Source organism: Perissodus microlepis, chromosome 16 (genome assembly GCF_051167445.1).
Source record: "Perissodus microlepis isolate ML-2025 ecotype Zambia chromosome 16, ASM5116744v1, whole genome shotgun sequence".
In the NCBI taxonomy this organism is placed as follows: domain Eukaryota; kingdom Metazoa; phylum Chordata; class Actinopteri; order Cichliformes; family Cichlidae; genus Perissodus; species Perissodus microlepis.
The window spans coordinates 13,354,494-13,370,686 of NC_140476.1; the positions used below are offsets into that span (position 1 = coordinate 13,354,494).

The 16,193-nt window shown below is 41.6% G+C and overlaps 1 protein-coding gene across 10 annotated transcripts in view; it reads right to left on the reverse strand.

Moving 5' to 3' along the window:
* Positions 1-88: 88 nt before the first annotated feature.
* Positions 89-16,193, reverse strand: part of LOC146370512 (disco-interacting protein 2 homolog A-like) — an 88,056-nt gene continuing 71,951 nt past the window's right edge. For 6 of the 10 annotated variants that reach the window (XM_084908539.1, XM_084908549.1, XM_084908548.1 and 3 more), the window contains 27 exons: positions 16,038-16,140; positions 15,527-15,591; positions 14,973-15,066; positions 14,438-14,557; positions 14,191-14,305; positions 13,568-13,707; positions 13,035-13,171; positions 12,692-12,772; positions 11,596-11,723; positions 11,390-11,504; positions 11,084-11,285; positions 10,840-10,949; positions 9,251-9,331; positions 8,743-8,860; positions 8,517-8,638; positions 8,216-8,327; positions 8,022-8,131; positions 7,018-7,148; positions 6,735-6,903; positions 5,879-6,049; positions 4,973-5,002; positions 3,782-3,843; positions 3,569-3,626; positions 3,385-3,459; positions 2,493-2,667; positions 2,246-2,369; positions 89-2,092 (listed from right to left, as the gene is read on the reverse strand). In XM_084908539.1, coding sequence (XP_084764665.1) covers positions 1,840-2,092; positions 2,246-2,369; positions 2,493-2,667; positions 3,385-3,459; positions 3,569-3,626; positions 3,782-3,843; positions 4,973-5,002; positions 5,879-6,049; positions 6,735-6,903; positions 7,018-7,148; positions 8,022-8,131; positions 8,216-8,327; positions 8,517-8,638; positions 8,743-8,860; positions 9,251-9,331; positions 10,840-10,949; positions 11,084-11,285; positions 11,390-11,504; positions 11,596-11,723; positions 12,692-12,772; positions 13,035-13,171; positions 13,568-13,707; positions 14,191-14,305; positions 14,438-14,557; positions 14,973-15,066; positions 15,527-15,591; positions 16,038-16,140 — 3,201 coding nt within the window. In that variant the 3' untranslated portion in view covers positions 89-1,839. The remainder of the gene's footprint in view (positions 2,093-2,245; positions 2,370-2,492; positions 2,668-3,384; positions 3,460-3,568; positions 3,627-3,781; positions 3,844-4,972; positions 5,003-5,878; positions 6,050-6,734; positions 6,904-7,017; positions 7,149-8,021; positions 8,132-8,215; positions 8,328-8,516; positions 8,639-8,742; positions 8,861-9,250; positions 9,332-10,839; positions 10,950-11,083; positions 11,286-11,389; positions 11,505-11,595; positions 11,724-12,691; positions 12,773-13,034; positions 13,172-13,567; positions 13,708-14,190; positions 14,306-14,437; positions 14,558-14,972; positions 15,067-15,526; positions 15,592-16,037; positions 16,141-16,193) is intronic. The other 4 variants (XM_084908544.1, XM_084908541.1, XM_084908540.1 and 1 more) reach the window with 3 other exon arrangements.

A 16,193-nucleotide genomic window follows, 5' to 3' on the forward strand; every position in this document is an offset into this window, starting at 1 on the left:
TGCTTCACTGTTTAACATCACTCCTAAAAACTGGTTTACTTTTTATGAACAACTGATTAGACGTTCAGTAACCAATGAAGAGAAAGGCTTCAAGTTAAAAGAACTTTTTTTATTCATTATGAAATCATGTTATGAAAATAATGACAACTAACCATATATCAGACAAATGCATCTTTCCATATGTTAACAACGTTTTGCTGTAAAGGCTGTGACATCTCCGCCGTCACCAGAGCATAACTGTGTTCTGTTTGTGCTTGGTGTGTACTTCACCTCATCCTGCTGTTGTTTCATACCATAAAAATGTCTACAAGGATTTTCACGTCTCCTTCCAGTGTTTCCACATGAAAGTCCTTTGCAAATAACCTTCTGTTTGTAAGGGAGAAGTTCACATATATACCAGATTTTGTCTCTGTGTTCTGCTTCCTGTTGTCTAATCCTTCAATCAATAATTTACACAAAATCTGTACATACTTACAGCAGGCTGATGCCTGTTTCTGAAGGGTTGTGCACATAGAAAAAAGAAGCAAGAAAGTTGATGTGATACGATGGGAGGTCAGGGTGTTATGAGCATATTAGACATTTGCCTTAATGACAAATGTAACCCAACAACTTTCAGTAACTCAAAATGAGTCTGACATTCTGCAACAAAAGCCACACCCACTTCTTCCAGTCTTTTGCTATAAAACACACACTCGACACAGCTGACAGGGACGCACATTAAAATATTTATGGAATGAATGAGTGTGTGTTTGTAATGGCTGATGTTAGGATCAAGTATATTTATCTTAGCCAAAAAGATGCAAACCTTTGGGTACGATAAGAGCGAAATTTGCTATTTCTAACCTCCATCTGCATATTTACCCCCCTCCCCCCCTCCATATCCAACAGCTGATAAACTCCAGCTGGGACTGGAACAGACGTCTGAAAAAAATACTTAAGGCTTTTATCGTTTAGCACGTTATTCTTCGACTGATCGGCACTTACTGTATGCAGTCATTCATCTTTCACATCACTCATATTGCATTTTTGTTCACATAAAACTCTGTTACACATTTCAGAATTAGAAAATGATGAGACTGAGTTACCACAGCATTATGTGGAAGCTACTGGCACTACAAACTAAAGCACAAATGAGCGAAAAAAATAACACGAACTGCTCCTCCTTCTCCTCGGACGCCGCTGCTGTGTGCTTCTTTATTGTTGCGATAACTTGATCTGTACTGAGCTGCAGAATAAAAATCTGGGGTTCATTTCAGGGTGCAGCTGCTCCTACAGGTGTAGCGGCAAATCCCGTGAAAAGCATCGGACCAGTAATGGTGCAGGAGGCTGAACATGAAACGTGTCGGAGGTCGTTCGAGTCAGGGTTTGGGTACTGGCATCAGTTCTCTTCTATGGCACAAGTGTTTGGAAAACACAATTAACATTCAACATTTTTGAAATTGACAAAATAAATTATGTCAATGGCACACCGCTGTATCATACCGTAACCACCTGCTCTGCCGCTCTCAGGTGTCCTAGGTTTAGATGAGGTTTTGTCATACATACAAAACTCACTTCAATAACACAAGAATGCCCTTTAAAAAGTTATTTGCTGAGACCAGTTAATTGAGAGAAACAGGCTTGAGGTTTGTGTCCAAGTTTTGCATCCATGTTTCTTTCACATTTTTCCTGCACGAGTAGAAAAAAAATAAGTGGGCAGATCGCTTTTGCACAACCGGAGCCATCCAGAGATCGAGCCTGCAACTGCTACAAGCCCCTGTAGATGCTTGTCCTGCTGTCTCCTGTAGTGTCATAAAGCCACATAGGGTAGTGGGGGTCAACCCTGCCACAATTAGCTCCTCACATGTTGTAAGCCACATATATGGGATCCAGCTGGTCAGCCAGGAATCCATCTCTGAGGTGCATGCGTTGTTTCTCCCCTCTGGAGTTGATGGGGATGACGCCGGGGTCTACCACCACCACCACCCCTACGATGAGGTAGTGCTCCTCCAGGACCACATTGGTGACCAGGGCCACCAGGTCGAGGGCCTCCTGCTCAGATCCCTCCAGTTCTACAACCACCACGAGCAGGTTGGTCCATGTGAACACCGCACTGGAGAGAGGAGGAGGAGGATGGTGGATGAAAGTAAATACAGAGAAGTCATGTAGAATTCATATTTCTTCGTCGTTTTTAAAATTGATCAAGTAAATAAATCTCTGTTGTCATATTGACAATTAGCGACTAAAGGTGTTGTAGGTTTCTCACCATTCAGCTATGCTCTTGTGAGAACGGATAACAGAGGTCTCGATGTCAATTGGGTGATACCTCATCCCCCTCAGCTCCAGAGTCTCATCAAGAGAGCCCACCACATAGAGGGCGTCATGACGCTCTGAGAGACACAAACACCCACAGTCAGACTGTTCAGTTTATGTTTTGATACTAGAAAATACTTAAATTAGCTTTCCGTGGAAAGATTGCAGACTTTAAGTTAGACTAAGCATTGGTCACTCACCTCCGCTGGCATCGGTCAGCTCGGTGCGCCGCAGGAAGCCCAGGTAGCCGGTCCTTGCCCAGACTGTCTGAGTGTCCCCGAAGCTCAGCTTGGTGTTGAAGTGGTCAGCATGCAGTGCCTCCTCCCCATAAACTGTGTAGTATCCTGTGGCATTGTGGGGACTGCTCACCCAGATCTGATACACATATTAGTTACAATTGGTGACTGTTACATTCAGAAGCACACACTTTGCTCTTTCTTCTGGTAAAAGTTCTGAGGCACTACAAACCCAATATGATGAGTCACAAGCTGCATATTCCTCATGCTGATCCCATTAAAGGGTATCAAGTATAAAATCGGTGCCAAATCAACATACAGATCTATTTGTTGTGGTGACCTCTTGAAATAAGGGAGAAGCTGAAAGTACCCCTGCAAACTTGTTCCAAAAAAACCAAAAGCCAAGTAAATTAATCACATTAACATTGAACTGCTGTTCAGCCTAAAAGGTCACTTTGTGTAGCTTTTACACAAATTTCAGCAAGATGTTTTAAAAAGCAGCATTGATATGTAAATAGACATTTGCTTCTACTGTGCTGAATGAATTCTGCTGCTAAAAATAAAAAAACAAAACACTTTAACACTAAGATGTTTTTAGGTTATTGCAGAAAGCGACTGTAACCTGCTTTAAAGGGGACTGAATAATAAGTGGTTTTTCTTATTGTCTAGAGGTTGCCTTAGAGAGTGGATGGACTGAGGGACTTCACTGAGGTCTAGTATGAGATAAATATGGATTATTTTAAACTGCGAATCATCCAAATCCAAATCTGGAGATGGAAACAAGCACAACAGGTTCCCTTTAAGCACACAGAAGAGTGACTGACTGACAGCTCTGCTCTCTTAAAAACCAACTCACCTCTCCTAGATGGGAGTCTCCCAAGGGTCCTTTAGTCTCCGTGTTTGCAATGATGACTTTTACTCCAGGGAGGATCTACAGCAGCAGACAGCCAGGACTCAAATTAACAAAAAAAGCCCTGGAAGCAGCAGCGTTACACACTATGTTCCTGTGTTTCAGTTCTTAGTTTTATATTAGGCCGTACCTTTCCAGACTCCATCAGTGGCAGGCTGTGCGGTGACCCTCTCTCAACCAGGCGAACCCTGAAAAGACAAAGTGAGCAAACGTCATATCAACTGTTTTTGTAAATATGACACGTAAATAAAGGAAAGAAAAAAACTTTGAGTACTAATTAGTTCAAAGTCGGGTCATGTTTTAAATGCATGTATATGAATGCATACTGTCACAGTGTTCCCACCTATCGTGTCGTAGTGCTCTCATGTCCACATAAACTGTGGTGGGATCTGGTCCAGCTGTACCCTGGGGAAAAAAGAAAGAAACAAGCAGATCCAGATATGAGTCAATAATGTACGTGCTACAGCTGTGGCATTAACGCTGCATGTTGCTTAAGTGGAGTGGGGTTTGGAAGCTGATTATGAAACTACTGCTGACAAAGCAAAGGGCAGCCAGAAGCCAACCAGCCAGGCTGCGATAGTTAGGACTCTGGCAAAACCTGGGCCATGTAAACACAAATACCTCCATCACCTGCTCTGTGGGAAAACCTGGAACATTTATTTAAATTCTAAATAATAATGCTTATAAAAAATGACTCAACAAAGTCTAAACATCATTTGTTTTGATTAGAAATCAAAGTACTTCCGTGCAGCTGAATTCTAAGTGATTCATTTTTCAAGTGCTGATTACAGCTGTCAGATATAGATCCCTTTGTGTGGGATTTGTCATCATTACTGCTGTGAGACTGGTCACAACAAATTATGTTTTCCATCACTCGCTTTGCCAGTCTACAGCCAGAGCACAAGCCAGCAATGAGTCGCTGCACCGAGGTCTGTGAGTCACAGCCAAACACAGAAAGCAGGATTCAGTTTACTAAGCAGAGCACGTCTACCTGAACGACCACCTGTGAGTAACATAAAGGTTCCTCAGAACATACATAAGTAATTCCTTAGTCTATATACTGAAAACAAAATATGGTAAATTTTAAATATGTTCAAAAAGCTGAAAAACATTTATATATCCTAAAAACTGAATAAAAAGACACACAAACAATTATGCCCTGTTAGTTTGTATAATATTGTGGATTGAAGTATGAAAGTACGACATAAACTCTACTGATTATACCCTAATTTACTGAGTCGCAGCAGAGTTCATGCAGCCAGCTCATTGTATAATGTGTGGATCATGTATATCTAAACCTGCTGTAGAGCAATGATCAGGAGCCAGCTGATAGAAGCAGGACTCGGCTGAAATAAATAGCGATACAGAAGCTGAAGCTCATCGGGAAGAGGAAAAAACGAGCTAAGTGCTGAAAAAAAATAGTGAACTGTGGCTAAGCATGACAAAACTTCATGCAAAATAAATGACAAACGTGAACACACAGAAACAGACAGACCAAGCAGCAGAGCAAACAGCCACTCTCATCACACAGTACCTGCTCAGCCAGTTTCCCTAACCTGTTGGGCTGACAGGACAGGGCAGGACAGATAAATAGAGATATATGTGTATGTATTCAGATACGTGGACAACTCTCATACACACTCAGACACACACATAAATCATCAGGGACTGAAAAAAAAAATAAAACTATAAAATAAAAGAACAAGACCAAAAACTGACAAAAGTCAAAGTCAAAACATGACTTATTTCAGTTTTTATAAACTGGAACTAAATGTAAGATGAACCATTGCACTTTCTAAACTCTTCCTTAACATGCAGTGAGCTGGTAAATCAAGGTCTTGTATTTCACCCTTTAATTATCTAATAAAATAGTTTTATTTAATAAAAAGTTTTAAATGCCCCATTTTTCCAGTTAAAGTGTTTTGGCTTGTGTTTCAGGGTGTGTACAGAGCTGCACTGCAGGAGCTAGAAAAAATAACCAACCAGTTAAATAAACGAGGAAATGAAATCCATCGGTTAGAGATAAAATAAACAAAGCTGTCTGCAGAGACACAAAACAACCGGAACTGCGTAGCAGTTTTCTAATATAATCTTAATTTTTGATGGATTTATGATGAATTCTAATTAACTTTTTCAGTTTCTTTACATCGATACATCAATAAATACATCGATAAACCCTTTGCACGCTCCTTGTTGTCTTTTATTCTTCTCAGCTAATGCAAGCATCCACAAACTTTCCAAGTTCAACATCACTAACATTCAGGCTTTTATGAAGTGCTGTCAAACCGACACCGCACAAGAATTTCATTAACATCTTTGCCATGAATCTTTGCCCAGATTCATGGCCTGCTTTGGCTCTAAAACACTGACATTCATTCATTCTGGACTTTTCCCAGCCCTCCCCCTTTCGCTTCTAATTTTCCTTGACCAGTGGGCCTACCTGCAAACAGATCGCTACGTTCACCCTGCAGCCGAAGGTGGTGCTCACAGCTCTCGGTGAAAGCCCCAGGTCTTTGAAGATCTTCGAGAAGGACTGAGTGAGGGCTATGCGGGGCCTTTCCTCTGCTACCACCATGCAGGTACGCACACAGGACAGGTTCACATTTCTCAGCTGGATATGGGGGAAAAAGAAGATTGAGAGTGATAAGATTATTTTGGTCTTTGCAGAAAAAAGGAGAAAATCGTTTCTGTGTTCTAATATTAATAATTATTTTTATTAGGCATCTATTAGATCAGCGGTCCCCAACCCCCGGGCCTCGGACCGGTACCGGTCCGTGAGTCGTTTGGTACCGGGCCGCGAGAGTTGAGGCTCAGGTGTGAAATGTATGGTTTTCAGGGTTTTTTATCGGTTTTCAGCGTTATTTTGTTATCGTTTTTATCGTTTACTCGGTTTTCCTGGGTCTTTTCACGTGTGTTATGAATAAATTTTCTTTTTTCGGTACCGGTACTAGTTTTATTTTGTTGTATTTATCCGCGACACCTTAAAGGCCGGTCCATGAAAATGTTGTCGGGCATAAACCGGTCCGTGGCGCAAAAAAGGTTGGGGACCGCTGTATTAGATCACAGACAGACCAGTCTTAAGTGCTGCAGACAGTAATCAGCAGGCACACACGGAGCAGTGAAGTGCTTCACCATTGACTCCCTCACTTTGTCTTGATAATTATGGTGCTGGTGCAACAGCACCGCAGGGAAAAGGACTATTTGAAGAGAATCACTTCAATTTTGTGCAAGAAAAACGCTGTGGTTTGTTGTTTCCCCTCAGTGACACTGTTCAACAGCTGAAGAGACAAACTGACCCGCAGTGCTTCTGTCTGTGAACCCAGTCCTTTGGTGCACATCTCCATGACTGAGTACGAGCAGAACGTGACGCGCACTTTGTACTGGCTAACGGCTGCAAGCCACAGAGATGCGTTGCTCTCCAACTCCAGCGGTGGAACCAGGATCGACTGATGGCCCGAGTACACACTGAAACAAGAAGATGCAGGCGAGAGAGTAAACAGGAATCCACAGAAAGAAAAGATAATAATCTGTGTCCAGATTTTCAAATGTTACTGGTGGTCGTTTGTTGAGAGCCCCTACCTGCACAGGCACCAGAGAGCAAAGCCCAGGCCGCAGTACGGGTCCAGACAGATGGCGATCTGCCGGGATGGGTAGAGCTCACACTGCAGCTTAATGGAGCGACACAAGGCACTGGTGGCAGCATGAGACATCTAGAAGAGACAATATGACATAAAAAAAAAGAAAAGAATGAAGCACAGAGACTGGGTGCTGCAGTAACATTCAGGGATTCATTACTTCACAGCAGACTAAGAACCTTTTAAGCCTTTACTGTTGTCCTATAAAATCAATCATAACTCCAGAATGTGCTGAAGTTCACCCAGTCAAACATGCCGTTTGTTCCTCTTTTTAATTAGACTTGCAAATCTGTCAAATAGGACTTCATAGGGTTTTTTTTGTAGTTCATTTCATTTATAGGCAAGTATCTGAATCCAGTTTTTCCAAATTAAGTGTGAACAAGAGGTACAGCTAATGTTAAAATGTCCTGCGACCTGACACTGAATGCAAGCAAAGTGCTTAAAATCAAGGACTTCAAACCTTACTTTCTTTATATACCCTTCAGAAGATCAAATGTGCTTTTTATTGCCTCTTGAGTAGATTGTTGTAGTTAGTTACATGTCTGATAGGTACTAACATCCTGGAAAAAGGGGTTTTAAAGGGGGAAATTAGTCTCCTGATATATATGTCTAAAGATAAGCATTTGCCACCTTTTCTGATAATGATAAACTTGATATCTGTTTGTAACAGGATTAATTGCAAAATCTTATTCATGAGTGCCTTAATGGGCTAGCCTCAGATTATCCCCATCACTCTCACGTGGTGGTCGTCTCAGGTCATTTGCTTAGGTCACTGGACCAACAGCTCTTAGTAGTCCCAAGATCCCACCTAGAACTTCATAAACGTTTTCAGTTCCAGCTCTGAAACATCCTACCCCTCCATTTCAGGGTGTGCATTAACAGGAAAAAAAAGAGGCAATATGATGGCAACATGTGAATCTACTGAACCAGACAGTTCTTTCAACATACTTTGACCCCTGCCAGGATGCCTGTCGTGGACACACTGAAGTCCAGGTAAGCCAGCATCTCTGGGGTTGGGGGCTTGTACATCTGGGGGCTCTTCTTCCTGGGGAGATCATCTGTAGGATGAAGAACGAGCAAATTAGGAGAACGTTCACTGCAGAAATTGATATTAAGCATTTGAGTGTGTGTACATAAATTACCAGTGTCCAGCACGGTGGGCCAGCTCTTGATGTCCACAGCAGCAGCAGCTTCTTTGGATTTCAGCAGCTTCGTTATTGCTTGGGTTGTCAGGATGCACACTGACTTGCTGACCTTTACCACAGATAGTAGAATCTAATTACATATGTTGTGTTGCTGTTCACACTGTTTTCTATTAGACAGTAAAGTGTCGCTAACAGAGCACAGATACATCTGAAGATCACTGACTTTAATGTATTTTTTAATGCATACAATCCACATTGACTGCCATAAGCATGTGTCCCCAAACAGCCTCTGTGTTACCTCAACGATCATTTTGACGGTGGGCAGAGTGGTGGCCAGGTTCTGTGGATGTGGCGGTCTGACAGTGACCGGCACACAGCCAGCGTACAGGCAGCCGTAGAAAGTGGCAATCAGGTCAATTCCTGCACATAATGTTTGTTTATATATATTTTTTCTCTTAAAACAAATGGAGTGAGGATGTTTTAAAAGGTCAAGAAGCACAGGGCAGCAGATGTTTTTTTTTTACCTGGCGGATAGACGAGTGCTACGTGGTCTCCAGTGTTCAGGCGTCCCATCAGAGCTGCTGCCACTCGCTCTGCTCGCTTGTGCAGCTGCAGACAGGAAGCTGAGCTGGACACTGTGCCCTGACGAGAAAGCACAAGAGTAACATATATCTGCACCGTTCTCTTTATTTAATTCACCATCATCAAGATTTATCAGTCCACAAATGTCTAACAAGCTAACTTTGCATTACAACTTTTTTTCTTTCCTCTTATGAAAACTTGAGTTGCAGGAGTTTTGCATCACTTTAATGAAGTATCTTTACTCATGACTCACTTAATTAAACTGAATCAGGGTAACAGATAAACCTGAGACAACAATCTTTTTTTGTAAAAAGGTTTTAAACTGAATTTCAAGGAAATTTACTGTAATAACACATCAGTGTTACTACCTTCAAAACCACATTCTATTTAGAGATCTTTCTATCGATCGTATTTGATCTTTCTTAAGTCAAACCCCAGTACAGACAATACCTTAGCATTGAGAACCAGAAACAGAGGATGGTCTGGAGTGGCCTGAGCTCTCCACTGTAGCACATCCTGAATGTAGAGGAACTAAAGGAAGAAAACACAAAATTAACTACAAAGATATCAAAGTGTCACACAGAAATATCTTGTCTCACTTAATAAATGGTGTTAAATATTGTTGCATAATGGGACAAGGCTGTTTTTGCACATGAATAAGAAACATTTAAGGGGTAGAGCACATGTGCAGATGATGATCAAAAGGCAAAAAGGTGTAATGCATGATGGGAAAACAATCTGAGTTATGTGATGCCTGTGTTTTTTGCAGAAGGGAAGGCCATCTCTCAGTTGCATGTACACTCAAAAAAATAATTCATTGGATGAACGTAATTTTATCTTGCCACTTATATTCCATCTAAACAAATCATGTTATATTAATCCATCTTGGTTGTGTTGTGTCAACACGATATATGTGTGTAGGTTTAACATAATATTAACATTAACATTCAATTAATTTGACTTTTGTTCAATCAACATGTTTGTACCACGTTAGTCTAATTAAATTTATTTAAATTCATCTTATATTGTTTAAACACTTTGGCACATCAAAAGTCAGTCTTGTTACATGAACTAGTAAAATATTTGTTTCTTACACCAATGATAATCTTGTTGAATGAATGAAATGTAACTTATGTCTGTAGTACATGTTGTATTCATATTACATAATGTTCAACAAAAAAATTCAACGGATTTACAGCAACTTCCAATCCACCCATCTTCTTATCTTTATCTGGGCTGCGGAAGTGATAGGGTAACAGGGGCAGGGTACAGACTGGACAGGTCACTAGTCTATCATACAGAGACAAACAACCATTTGCACTTCAACACATTTGGGTAATTTAGAATAACCAGCTACCCTTACAACTGCATGACTTTTAACTGTGGAGGAAACCAGAATACGCAGAGAGAACCCACTGCAAACTTTGCCACATTGTGGATTTGAACCCAGGATCTTCTTGCTCTGAGGCAACAGCACGAACCACCACGGCATTAATCTGTCAATACAGACTTAACAAAAGTAGGAAAGCTATGCTTGATGATGCTTTATGTTGTTGTCCTTGACAAGTTAAACCATAAGAAATAGTAACAGCATACACGTGATGTGGTTGTCTGCCTCTTGTAACCCCAGTGATTTTCCTGTGGTTTGACATCTAATGTGATCTTGTGAATTTAGTGAGTCGACTCAAAAAAATGAAATTGGGTGGTTGTTACATGCACAAGATCCAGACTTGTAATTTGAACTAAATAATTCCATGTTTCTATGGTGAACATAATTAAATCATGTAGCATCTGCATGAAATTCAGCAACTTAATTTGTTCTTGTTGAGATGACATCATACAATCTAGTAAGAGTGGCTGGATCCAGGCAACTCGTCTTTGTAACATCCGTGCTGTTCAATTTCCTGACTGAGGTTGTCCAACCAACTGAAGAGCACATACATCTAGACTCAGATTTCTCCCTCAGGTGTGGATCCTTACCTGTGTCTGCAGTGTGTGAGCAGAGGTGTGGCATGGATGAAATGAGGATGACTATCTACCTTACGTGCCTGGTCATTGTCCTCCAGCTGTCCCAAGTCTCTCCCGCAGGCTTGTGCTATCCTCTTGCCTGCCACCAAGTTGCCCACTATCATAGAAGCAGGACCAACCTCTGTCCAGCACAATCAAAGCATCATCATCATACATCTCAGTGAAGTTAGCACCAAAAATCATTTTAAGGCAAACATATTGGAATAATTATTGTTGTGTTTTTGATCTCAGAGTCTGAGGTGTCTTGTGGTCTACCTGGCTGTTTCTGTCTCGGCTTGGGCAGGTTAGTGACGCATGTGTGAGGGCACATAAGGACATTGCAGGGGTGTAAAGCACCCTCCAGGAAGCGCTGCTTGGTCTCAGATATATGAATGCCGCCGAGGGGAGCCTTAGGAAGCGTGTTAGCAGGTACCAGAGCCAGGCAGTACACCCCAACCTGATGGATGCTGTCTATGGCCTGAAAATACATAGTTTTCTTTGGTAAAGTTTGAGATTCATTTATTATTTTATAAACATGTAAATTCAAAAATAAACCAAATCAAAACAAAAAATATTGAGGACCTGGAGGACACGGCTCATCCACTGGAAGCTGTCTTCCTCTGAGGCGTCTGGCCTCTGCTCTGCCACCACGACGATCCTCTCGTCGTGCAGTACAGACACAGAAAACACTGCGATCCTGGGGAGCAAAGCAACACCGTCACAAACTGGCTGTCCTGCTCAACAAGAAGTGCAAACTTTCATAATTTCCATGCCGCTTTCTCCTTTACCTTCCCCTGTACACAAACTTCATGGGCTCCACGGCCAGCGCTGTGGCAACTACGTCATCAGCGTTATGTCTCCGCCCACTGACGACCATCAGTCCATCCATCTTTCCCACAACAAACACAAGGCTGTCCTGGAAAGAGTCACAAAAGTTCATGTGGTGATCCGCACAACACATGAGCTCCTGGTGCAAAGAAATCTGAATGCCTCAAAAGGTTTACAGACGTCTTATAAACTATCATCAAACTCTTCATCCAGGAGCTGTCATGTCCTCAAAGGGAAAACAATTATGCTTTAAACTCGGAAATTAAAAAAACATCACCATTTGTCAAGTGATAATGACACTGGTATGATCATCTCCACGATTTTAACAAATTAAATAAACACAGGTCAGCTCCATCTTTCACTGGTTTGAAAGTCTATAAACACAAAAGCAATCCTTCAAAATAAAGAGATTTCCGTTTCTTCCTTTCTTTTGAAACTGCTGAATAATCCACTTCAGAAATAAAACTGCCTAAAGGGAGTTTAGTGAAATATCCTAAAAGAAAAATTAATCTTTTAGTCTAAAATCAAATGCCATAGCCTCAGAGACCGTTTTCTTCAATTCTGTGAGCACGTTAAATTAAAATACGAACAAATACCTGCAACAATTACAGAGATGATTGGTCTTTGCGTATTGACTGGATGGACCCTTTAACTGGGCAATCTAATGTTGCAAGTAGTTAGTTTAGTTAGTAAAACATTTGCATATTTGTTACTAAACTCACTGTTGACTAACAACCACTAACACAAACCATTGAGAGTCTTCCTGAGTAATTTAGAAAATCACAAACCAGAGTAGAGGCAACAAGATGGTATAACTGACAATATCACATGTGGCGCTTCATGCTGATTATTTCTGACAGATATTAATATCTGTTCTATTAAGCAGAAAAACCCATTATCATTATTTTTATTTTTTGCTGCCAGAACTGTCACAGAAGTACTATGAGATCTGAAAGGACAGTTAAAATGTACCTGTGTAAGACAGAGATATCACAAAGCTGTAAGACTGACATTAAATCAAAGGAAGGTTAAAAGGAAATCTAAAGAGGAACTTACTGGCCCTACAAAGCCCAGCAGTGAGGTTCTAGTGAAAGGTCGGCCACTGATTGGGATCCCAGACGGTGTTACAGGGACAGTCTGCAAGAAGATACAACACTATTAAAACCAAATATCAAAACAAACAGATACTGCCTTCACTTAATAGAAGTCCAATCAGATGATGACTTTGGAAATCATAGCGCCATCATTTAATTTTAGTGCTATCAATTAAGAAGATTTTTAGAAATGTGGTGCTATTACACTGCACATATGAAGTGACACTCATGAATAATAACATTAGGAGAAAAGCGCTGAATCCTTTGTCACACCTGACCACTTACAGAAATAACGAAACACCAACCTCAAAGATGTTCTTGGTCATGCCTGGGAGGCCGTAGTAAGCGACACCGGTGCTGCCTGAGCTCACGCAGATCTCTCCGACCTCGTCTGTCTGACAGAGATAAGGTATTCCCTCGGCTCGCACCACACAGACCAAGGCTGGAAATGCAAAATGGACACAGAAGGATGGGCACAAGGAAGAATGAGTCATAAGGTCAATATTTAAATCGATTCAAAGATCCCGGTTTGCATTAAGCTTTTCAAAAACTTCTATGAAACACTTCAAAAAGTTCGAACAGTAAAATTTGGTAAATAATTTCATTTAAGTTGGATGTGGTGATTTATTGGTGATGCGTTTAAAATGTTGTTTTAAAAGAGGCTTTTAAGGTGAATATTTTGCTACAAACACTTTTATATGGTTAGATATTTCAGTGTCAGCATGTACACATTTTTTTTTAAATTCTTGAAAATCTCCTTTTTCTCAACCTTCTTCAGAATCAGTATTTTAGTCATTAACATCAGTAAAATGTTAATAATGTGCATGGTATACTGTACCTCCAGGCATGACCTGTCCCACATCCTGCACTGTAAGAACAGAGAGTTTCTCCTCAGTGTCCACACGGATCACCCCGTGACTCAGCCCACCCATGGACAGCACCGCCTTCCCGGGAGGAGGAACCCCCATTTCTGGAGGTCTGCAGGACACACAGTCATGCTATTACTTAAGCCATACTATCACTTAAATTCTTCCTTTTCTGCTTACGGCAGTCAGACTGAGCCATCTACTGGTGTAGTACAGTGACAGCAGTACTAACACTTAAAAAGAAGATATGAACTGGTTCTGGAGAAATTTAATGACTCTGTGGCTCCATTACATTTCTTAACTCTTGCATATATTTAAATTTGCATTTCTCTCACTAAAAATAGTGCCAGCTTTTCTACTTGAAGCATTTTCTTGCCTCCCAATCTGTCTGGCATCGTAATCCTCCTCCAAAACTGAGCTTCACAATCAGCAGAAAGCTGTGAGACTCTACAGTCTGCGCTGTGATCAACAGAACAAATCTCCCTTCCTCCCTGCAGGAACCAGCTGATGTTGCAAGCATGGTGTGACATAACAGCAGCACAGAAAGGCAAAGAGGCTGCTTTTGTTCTCGTCAGGTGCAGTAACGGAAGCGCACCTGCGGATGGCGACAGTCATTGCTTCTGAAGAGCTGGCACATGGACAGATCACCTCAGGTCGCAGCCCACGTGACTGAAACACGTTGAGGAAGGCATCGCAGGAGGATATCGACCCTGGGGTAACACACACACACACGCGCGCAGACACACACAGAGCACCAGGCAGACAAACAAAGCAAATCAATAATAATTTCTTGGGACTCCAGGGTGTTGTTTTATTAAATGAGCCTCTGCAGATGGACTCACATGGGTTAGCTCCGTCAGCAACGATAAGCATTCGCAGTGAGCTCAGGCTGATGTCTCTCTGGTCTCTCTGGGCCAGCAGAGACCAGTGCATGTCCCTCGACTTCACCACTGCTACCCGAGCTGCACGGGGGACACAAAGACAAAAACAATGACCGACACAATCATGACCTCTGTGGTCCAGTTTGACGAGATCATAAAACCAGACAGCAAGGAGCGACGCAAGCTGACTCAGTCGCCAACAGATGATTGAGCAGAGCTGTGGATCAGTTTTATTCAGGGCACACAACCCCAGAAATCAATAGGTCCAACAAATGATCTCTTTAATCCATCCACTCGTGTCAAACGTGCACTGAGAATCAAAACAGTAACAAGCAGGAATAAAATCTGGTCTTCTTAACAATAAAACACCTGAAGTGTATCTTCCCTAAGGTAGCTTCTTGTGAAAAGTGTGCTCTGTCCTTGTTTTCCGAATTAAACAGCAACAAAAAAAGATCCAAATTCCTTACTAACCCTAAATAGATGGACTGACCCTTACCTTTATATGTGTGAACCTTCATTATCCAAGACAGAGGGTTGACTTTCATCAGGGAGTAGGGAATGCTGATCACATGCATCCGATTCATGACGCTCTGCCAGGAGAGCAGTAAGCATTGAGATGAGCTCCAATATATGCCAGAAATGCATCACAACTAAATGAGGTCACTGTAAACACGCTGCAGGTTATGATTTTATCTGCCAAGAGTACAAAAATAAGCCTGTTTATACACGTAACAACAAATCACGTATGACCTAAGGCACCGGGAATTCTCATGCATGTTTGAAAGCAGTCAATCAAAGCTGGGATGTCTGTGTCAGTGGGAGCAGCTTTATTTTTCACAGGTTTGAAACTCCTCAGTGGTTAGATAAGATGCTTTCCCCCTCCCCATCAGGACTTCATTAGTTTGAATGCATTTACATACTGATAAAGGCCTCAGTGGGAAGCCGGTTAGATAAGTTTCAGTTTTTATCTGCAAACTGAGCTCAGATCTCCTCCATTTCTCATTATATAAGCGCCCCATTAGCTCTACTAGAGGTCTGGAGACTACTTACAGTGAGAACACCGTGCCATAATCCTGCTTCTCTCTTGAAGTCCAGGACGTTGGTTATCGTCTCACCTACAAATAAAAAAAAGGAGAATTTTTCAAGGTTAGGAGCACAACACAGTTACATAAGTTTCTGTAATGAAGAGTAAATTCTGACTGTAGCAGCAGTGGTTTGAGTAAGCCAAATTAAGTTACAGAAACAGATCCGGAGAGTCTCTGGGGGTTGCTGGTGCTGTTTGCAGTTACTCAGAACAAAAGTAGGACACTAGAAGAAAGGAGCTACTTTATGTTCTCTTTCTTTTTAAGCAGACCTGACCCAGGTATGATGGAAGGAACGCAACCAACTGAGCAGCTGCATTTATCAAATGAGACTGTATTTACACCTAAAAGGGTCTCAGAGCATTTCTCCTGCCAGCACCAACTGAACTTTCTCCATGTTGGAAGAAGTGATAAATGATGGAGGGAAAAATTGCAGAAACAAAGTATGACCAAAAAAGTAAATTAAGATTCCTCCTCACCTTCAGTGTAGCCACAGGCTTGCGTGAGGGCATGACAGTGAGCCAGCATGGCTGAATGGGACACTGTGATTCCCATGGTGCTTCCTTCTTTGCTGGTTTTATACTAGATGTAAGAAGCATAAAGGGAAAAAAACAGTTTCATTAGGAAGAAAAAGG